This window comes from Montipora foliosa, chromosome 1 (assembly GCF_036669935.1).
Source record: "Montipora foliosa isolate CH-2021 chromosome 1, ASM3666993v2, whole genome shotgun sequence".
Taxonomy (NCBI): Eukaryota; Metazoa; Cnidaria; class Anthozoa; order Scleractinia; family Acroporidae; genus Montipora; species Montipora foliosa.
In genome coordinates this window covers 39,775,483-39,784,182 of record NC_090869.1, presented here as the reverse complement: position 1 = coordinate 39,784,182, position 8,700 = coordinate 39,775,483, and the positions used below count along the sequence as shown (strand labels likewise).

The following is an 8,700-nucleotide window of genomic DNA, read 5'->3' as shown; positions in this document are numbered from 1 at the left end:
AATTGTGTGGTATTGAACTACAGCATTCCAGTCTCTGAAGAATAACAAATAAAAGAGAAGCGAGAAACATTGGCTTCTGGGCTGACATGTTGATAATTTTCAAGTTCCCTTACAACTTCTTCTCACCACAAGTTTAAGCGTGCCCTCTGACCATCTGACAGCTTTGTAATATTAAAGTTCACTGACGATACCCTGTCCGGCGGGGTTAGTATCTGGATGGGTGACCTAAACAATATACCCTTCATAAAACAGAAGCATCGGACCGAAAATACTATTAACGCTAACAAATGCGAACTAAGCAAGGTACAGATTTTGTTAGCTTGCTTTATGCAAAACAAATATTGATGCAAAAGTAAATAACTATTGATACACAGTTTTTAGAAAGATGATGGCAAGATACCGGGTTTTTGTAAGTTTCTTTTTCTGACAAGTGTTATAAAGTTTGAAAATAAAATGAGCGAAGTCAAAACAAAGATCACAAATCGCCCAACTCTTCAGGTTGGCCATTTGTTTCTGCAAAGTCAAAATTTACTCTCCAAGACGCGTACGATGTTATTTATCACCAGGTAATTCCATCATTTTGGAAATAGCAGCTACTTTATTATTCATCGGCGTCACAACTTTTCACTGATTTTGGGGCTCATTTTGTTGAAACTCAAGCACGCTTCCAACAGACCTGTTTATTTTCGTGAACCCTTCCTGCTTACAGAGCAATACTAAAAAAATTCTCCCATATCACATTTCAACCTCAAGCTCGAAAATTCAATACACAACATAAATAATTCACAAAGGCAGAAAATACCACAAAATCCTTTTCCAGCGAAAAATGTATTGAAACAAACAACATATTTTCTCTTACAGGCGAAAACCTCTTCCTATTTCATTGCGTGCGTGAACACAAGAAACTCAATCGTGTCAAATTATCATGTACTTCAGGTTTCAACCTTTTCCTTGAATAATGATGCACCAAATAGTCGACAAGCTTTCTGAATCGCACCTACGTTCGAGGCACTATTTTATGGCAGGATCACGCCAAGACCCTGTAGATTTTTAGACTTTTATCCGTACTAGCTGCTCGATAAGTCGTTGAACTAGTCGACTGAAAGAAAAATATTACACAAGTAGATTAATGTTTTAGAATACCGAAGATAGGCTAAAATGGAACTGATTTCGTGAATATATACTTACAATTTGTATCTTCTAATCTACACGATCTTATGGTTTGATTTCTTCTGTTGACTGTCTTTAACGTTCTTGATCGGAGGTAAGTAAAAAAGCGATTTGCGCGTTTGCAGTACAGTGTCGATTTATATATTTCTGAATTTTTAATTAGTTGTCACCTTTCAACTCACGCAAACTTGCTGTGATAAATAAATTGCAAGAATAGTTGCATACATTAAACCAGTAAGCGAAAGAACTTAACGCGCGAAGTGCGAATCACTCCGCCCCAGTGCGGAAATTAGAAATTACCTCTAATTGAGCAACGACTTAAACATAATCGGTATTCAATGACTCGAGATGTCACAAATAACGTAATGTCTATTACATAATGCTGGTCTATGTATTCCCTTGATTAAGAAAGGTTCGCATTTAATTCGTCTTTTGTTGCTAAAAGACACAGCTTGTGAATCGGCCTGTCGTATTCACCGTCCTGAGTCTTGATTCTTGTCTTCCTAACCAAACCATCGTTTCCTGGATATGTTGCAATGACTCGCGCCATCTTCCATTGGGATCTTTTGTGATTTGGGTCTATCTCTAGAACTAAGTCCTCGACTTGAAGGTTTTCTCTGGTGCGAAACCACTTATTTCGTGGAAGTAGATTTGGCGCAAAGTATCTCATCCAGCATCTCCAAAATTCGTTCACGCGATTTTCTGTACTTCTTAAGAGATGTCTTGCGTTGATCCTTTCTTCTGGTTCTGGTTGAGGAATTGAAAGATGATGTCCTATGAGAATATCGTTTGGAGTAATTGGCGGGCTTTCCCATATGCTGTCAGAACTTGGGTATAAAGGACGTCCATTGATGACGTAGGTTGTCTCCGCGAGAAATGTTCTCCATTGCTCTTCGGTAAAGGCTTGATTCTTGCATGTAGCGTTCAGACTTTGTCTGACTGACTTGATGAGGGTTTCCACGACGCCATTTTGATGACTGGCATGAGGAGTATTCCATTTCCATTTAAAATCGCACATGAAATCTTCAGATAGAACACCTTCAATCTTGGGGACGTTCCAACTCTGCATTATTTCCTTTAAGTACCCTTGTGCGCCTACAAAATTTGTCCCGCAGTCGGACCAGCAAATGTACGGGTGACCACGCAAACTCGCGAAACGACGGAATGCCATCAAGAAAGCGTCAGATGTTTTGTCGGTCACAAGTTCTAAGTGGGCAGCTCTTGTTGTCATGCAGGTGAAAATTATTACTTGGGCCTCCTTGAGCGTTTTACGATTAAGCTTGATGTGCAATGGTCCAAACATGTCCATGGCGGTGTTGAAGAATGGCGGGGTGCCTACTGCAACTCGCAAGGATGGGATTTGTCCCATGAGTTGTTCCAATGGCTTCTTTCGGAGCTTCCTACAAGTAATGCACTTTGTTATGAGTGCTTTGGACATACCACGAACTCCAATGATCCAGTACTTTCTCCTTGCCTCGTTAATTAGGCTTTTGTACCCACAGTGTCCGCGTCTTTCATGGAGGTCACGTAATAGCAAGATGACAAGAGGGTGATCGCGTGGAAGGATAACTGAGTTTCTTAATTCTTCTGGCAGCGATCTGACATCTTCGAGTCGTCCATGAGCTCGAAGTAATCCGTTTTCGTCCAGCTTCGGAGTTAATTTCTTGTCAATGACAGAGGGATCTAGGTGTGCCTGACTCCACTTGAATAGCTGTTTCTCCGAGCCTTGCAATTCTTGAACAGAGATTGAACCTGTCTTAACATTCTTTTTTCTCGCATTCTGAATAAATCGGCGAACGTAAGCGAGTGTTCTCCGTATCTTTGAAAATGTAGAACAGGTATTCAACAGTTGATGAAAAACGGGGTTAGTATCTTCTTCAGACTTATCCAGATCAACTTTGGCTTGAAATTCTGCTATGGCTGCTTCGTGTTGCATTGGCGTTTTAGTCTTCTCGATTTTCACTTCCATCAAGACACCAGCTTTTGCTGTAGGTTCGATGGGAGCTCTAGCTTCAAATTTAGGCCATTGTCCTTCGGGTAACTGCAGCAAAGAGGGTCCCTTTATCCAGTCTTCGAGTTGTGATGGCTCTATTCCTCTAGTGAGAATGTCGGCTGGATTGAACTTTGACCTGATGTATCGGAAGTCTTCCACCCCAACAGTTTCTTGGATTTCTGCTACTCGACTTGATACGAAAGGTTTGAATTGACGTGATGGGGTCTTAATCCAAGAAAGGACAGTAGAAGAGTCCACCCAGAAGATCCTCTTGCTGTCTTGGATGTTCGCAAACTGTAGAGACTTTCTGCAAGTTTCATATATCCTTGCAAGTGTTAAACAGCCCATGAGCTCCAGTCTCGGGATCGTTTTTCTCTTCAGTGGGGCTACGAAGGACTTGACTAAAACAGGAACGCACTTGTAACTTCCGTTCTTTAACTCCCATCGGAGGAAAATGACCGCTCCGTAAGCTTTTTCGCCACCATCACCGAATCCATGAATTTGTGGTACCCCAATCGCGTGGCTTGGTTTTAACTTGCGATCGAATTCGACTGTTAAGAGGTGATTCATGGCTTGCAAATTCTCCATCCACTTGCTCTTGACTGCTGTAGGTAAGGTTTCGTCCCAATTGTAGCCTGAATGCTATAAGTCCTGCACGTCGATCCTAAATTTAATAGGTACCGGCATCACAAGACCGATTGGGTCCCACAATTGTCCAATAAGACCCAGGCAACGTCTCTTTGTCAAAAGGTCCATCTGGTCGAGTTTGTTCCTTTTCAGGGAAAACTTGTCTGTTTGTTTATCCCATCTTAGGCCAAGAAGATCTGCCCAGCGTTCACCGTTAGACTGGTCAATCTCCGCACGGTTTGAATGTCAAGCTTTTATCTGGAAATGACCTTTCTTAAGAATGGCGTCAATGTCGCTGATAATCTGTTTTGCTTCCGTTGTAGTTGCTTTGGAACTTCCGATATCATCCACGTACATATGGTCTTGAAGTTCTTTTGATGCTTCTGGGAACTCGGCTTTAGATATCTTTGCTAGTGTGTTGATGGCATTCGTTGCTATGTCGGGAGCTGGCTTATCTCCAAAGTTCAACCTGAGGCATTTGTTATACTGTTGGCGAGTTGCTAATCTTACTCCTCCAAAGGAACCTGTGAAAAACCTGGTCGTCGGGATGAACCAAGATTTGATTGAACATTTTGCGTATATCGCCGATAAAGGCTACTTCGTTCCATCTCCATGCTGCCAAAACATTCAGGAGACTGTTGATGTAGTTTGGCCCTTTCTCTAGGTAATCATTAAGGGACAAACCGTCGTGACCTTTCGAAGATGAGTCAAAGACAAGTCGAACTTTTGTTGTTCTTTCCGGTGTTAACACGGCTTGTAAGGGTGAGTACCATTCAGGCTTGCTGTGATCAATCTGGTCAGGAGAGACTTGAATCACGTAGTCCTGCTCTAGAAGCTTTTGGACTTCCTCATTGACAACATCAAGACACCCCTTTTTCTGGAATGACCTCTCCGTGGAAAACAGCCTTTTCAGTGCGATGCCATAGTTACTTTGTTTGGGAGGCCCCGCTTCCGCCCAGGGCATCTTAACTTGTATTCTTCCGTCAACCAGGGTAGTTGAGGCTGCGAGGGACTTAACGAGCTTGCTTTCGCGTATCTCGTTTTCGCTACACGTACAAAGGTTGGTCGGTTTGACGCCAAGGACATCTTGGTGAAGAAGTTCTTTGATGTCGTCTACGACATTTGCTGTTCTGATTTCAACCGACTGAATTTCTGAAGTAGTAGAGTTGTTCTTTTCAAACTGTCCCATAACGTACCAACCAAAACAGTTTCGTTTCGCAAAAGGTTCCCCTGGCTCTCCGGACACTGTGTGGATATCAATGAAGGCTTCTACAAAGTCTGAACCGACAAGGAGATCTATGGCGCCACCCGAAAGGTGTAGTTTATCACAAACGTGCTTGAGATGAGGGTAGTGTCGCACTAATTCTTTGGAAAGCGTTTTTGCTTTACTGCAGGGCCTTGTATTGTAACAGTGTACACTTGAAGGGTCTTCTTAACATCCTCGTCAGCAGGTGAGGCAACAGTGATGTCGATTATCTGTGATGCTTCACTTTTCTTCTTCCCACCAGCCAAATTCATGGTCAGATGTGTTGCTGATCCACTCAACCCAAGTCGTCTGGCTGCATTCTTTGAGAGAAGACTGGTATTGGATCCAGAGTCTAACATCGCAAGGACTTCCGTTCATGACTCCAACTTTTTGAACAGGGCACAAACCAGTCATGAGCTTTAACTTTTCTTTGTGATGAATAGCATTTTCTTAGATGTTACCATTTGATGTACTCGAGGGGGCCTGGCACTGACTTTGGAAAGAAGATGCTCTTGGATTTGGACTTGAGCTTGTTTCACCAATCTTTTCATTGTGAAGAGATCGGTGATTTTTTCTGCATTTGTCGCATGTTGAACCGTCTGGTTTCCTGCAGTTGCTTGTATGATGCTTTCTAAGACATTTACGACATCGCCAATGTTGCTTTACAATCTCCCATCTCTGACTGATAGCTAACTCCTGGAACACAGGACAGGCAGCGAGGTGATGTTTTGTTTTACAGTTAAGTGGACAGGTGTCATCATCGGGTTCTTCGCCACTTGCGGCATTGTTCTCAGTTTTCCTTGGGGTCCTGTATCGGCGACTCTCGTTTCTGTCTTCAGACACGGTGTTATTCTTGCCCCTTGAGCGGACACTTGCTTCTACGTGCAACCAGGTGATGAGGTTACTGACAGTTTCCTCTTTACCTTCTCTTTTCATTTCTCTTCCAAAATGAGAATTATCGTTCGGATCGAGCTTGGACAAAAGTTGAGACATAAGAAATGGCGCTTCCGAAGACTCCAACACCGGACATCCATTATCTTCCATATCATTCGCGTAGGATGATATTGTCGTGGCGAAGTGCGTGAACGACCTGGAGTCTCGTTTTACGGGCTTAAGGCATTTTATTTCGAGGAGCAGTTCGTCCATTAGTTTACGTTTGTCTGCAAATTCTGTGTCCAATATATTCCACGCGCTATCAATGGTTTTGCAAGTTTTTACCTGGTCAGACCACCACGATCCTCTCGGCAATGCATTTCGGAACCGTTGCAGTTGTTCATCTTTATTTTGATCGTATTTCTTCATCCGATGATTGAATTCTTTTCTCCAGGTAGCATAGGATCTGCGACTGCCGTCCCATGTTGGTACCGGTAATCGTTGCAGACCACTAGTGTTTGGTTTTGACCTTAAGGTGTCCGCCATTTTCGTCACTGCTGATGTCATGGATGACATTGAAGTTGTCAAGGTCTTCAACGTTTCAGAGTCTTCTGAAGACGTTTCCGTGGAATCTTGTTCCTTTTGATAGGCAGCAGATTTTAAGGCAATCTGAAGGAAATCAGCTTTTACTTTGTCTCCAAGTTTCTTTGTTGTCAACAATGGTTCCTCCTCTGCGGTAATACCTTCATCAACCAATCTGTCTAAAATGGTTTCTTGTTGCTTCTTGATGAACCTGTATCTTGTCTCCACTTGATTGAATGCTGCCTCTAAGGGTTTTAACTCTGGCCTCACTGAAAAGATTATTTCAAATTCTTCTATTAATTCGTAGAAGATCGTTACCGCGTTTTCCATTTTCCCTGCGAGGGTCCTTGCGTCTACTTTAGGCGGCATCTTTGTAGGCTCGATGCAAAGTTCGGAGATTCGGTATCTTCGGCGTGGATGATTTACAGCATTGATTTGGCGGGATCCTCTGGACAAATTTCGACTGAATCGCACCTACGTTCGAGGCACTATTTTATGGCAGGATCACGCCAAGACCCTGTAGATTTTTAGACTTTTATCCGTACTAGCTGCTCGATAAGTCGTTGAACTAGTCGACTGAAAGAAAAATATTACACAAGTAGATTAATGTTTTAGAATACCGAAGATAGGCTAAAATGGAACTGATTTCGTGAATATATACTTACAATTTGTATCTTCTAATCTACACGATCTTATGGTTTGATTTCTTCTGTTGACTGTCTTTAACGTTCTTGATCGGAGGTAAGTAAAAAAGCGATTTGCGCGTTTGCAGTACAGTGTCGATTTATATATTTCTGAATTTCTAATTAGTTGTCACCTTTCAACTTACGCAAACTTGCTGTGATAAATAAATTGCAAGAATAGTTGCATACATTAAACCAGTAAGCGGAAGAACTTAACGCGCGAAGTGCGAATCACTTTCTTTTAAATAATTGTTGACTGTCACATTTCCAATTATTTTTTTTACCTGACTTTGTTGAACCCATAAGTTACCAGATAATTTCCCAATTGGTTTCAGTGTTGTACATAAAACTACACTCGTGATAAAATATTGGAAATACAGCTCACTTTGATTTCGGCTCGACGGGCGAAAGATTGTTGTCGAAGTCCATTACTCGTCGCTTTTATACCAGAGAATTTCTCATTTGGTTTCAGAGTTCTTCATAACAGCACACTCTTGGTAAAAATAACAATTACAGCTCACTTTGATTTCGGCTCGACGGGCGATAGATTGTTGTCGAAGTCCATTACTCGTCGCTTTTACGATTCCAGGTATTTGTTTTCACTGCCTGCCTAGTTTATCCAACTGACTTTCCATTATTGAGCTCCATAAGGCTATATTTTGTTTAAAGATCCACTAAAACGCCATTCGCGTTACATGACTTTCGACGCCATTGTAGGTTAAGTTTATCATTCTACTGTGTCCACCAGAGAAATCTACGCATTTTCACTACCCTCTCTAAGAAAATACGAGCAGAAGGCTCTATGCACAAAGACACCACTTAGCAGGGAAGTGACAGGCAAGACTTTTACCGACACGAAAAAAAAAATTACCCAACAAATGCCACCCACTTTCCGACTGGGATTGCCATACGGCAACCCAGTAAAAAACACATTACCAAAAACAAACACAAACACTGCAAAGTGGAACAAAAATAAGACAACCACAGGCAGGGAGGTGAATAGTAATTCGGGAAGTAAAAATAAGGGGGAAGCCAAATATTTATATACAGAAAGTAAAAGATCAATTTCTGCTGAGAAGCGAAAAGTGGACAATATAAAAGTTCAAAAATAGCAAGCACACGTATCGTTAGGTAGATTCGGCCGGTGGAGGATGGAATTCTTCAGGGATATTGTTAATACATCTTCTTCTTCTATGCATTTTTGTGCCATTTCCTCCTCCTGTTTGATGGTGGCAATGCAAATCATATGGTATGTTTGATGATGGACCTTTCGAGATGGCGGTGACGCTTATCCAGGTTCTGTACTGTTTGGTGTTGACCTTACAAATCATTCTCTTTCATGCAATCATCCACCGATTTCAATTCCTTGACATTTTCTTTCAATGCCTGTTCACGTCAAAGGCTTGAAGATATCTTATTTGCGTTGTCCTACGGGCCTCCTCCAAACTCAATGTCTCATTCTCGGTCTGTTTCTATCCCTGTCGGTGTCAACTGTCTTTTTAGGAAGGCACGGTGAGCTGTTATTA

The 8,700-nt window shown here is 42.0% G+C and overlaps 2 protein-coding genes across 2 annotated transcripts; both read right to left on the bottom strand.

Annotated features, from left to right (window-relative positions):
• Nucleotides 1-1,573: 1,573 nt before the first annotated feature.
• On the bottom strand, nt 1,574-3,751 carry LOC137968330 (uncharacterized). The gene has a single exon (XM_068814930.1). The coding sequence runs from the start codon at nt 3,749-3,751 to the stop codon at nt 1,574-1,576; it is 2,178 nt and encodes a 725-aa protein (XP_068671031.1).
• Nucleotides 3,752-4,271: 520 nt separating this feature from the next.
• Nucleotides 4,272-4,979, bottom strand: LOC137968322 (uncharacterized). The gene has a single exon (XM_068814925.1). It carries the CDS (start codon nt 4,977-4,979, stop codon nt 4,272-4,274), a length of 708 nt encoding a protein of 235 aa, XP_068671026.1.
• Nucleotides 4,980-8,700: the final 3,721 nt, after the last annotated feature.

Coding starts and splice junctions, on each gene's coding strand:
- LOC137968330 (XM_068814930.1), bottom strand. CDS start 3,751: ATGGAGAATTTGCAAGCCATGAATCACCTCTTAACAGTCGAATTCGAT.
- LOC137968322 (XM_068814925.1), bottom strand. CDS start 4,979: ATGGGACAGTTTGAAAAGAACAACTCTACTACTTCAGAAATTCAGTCG.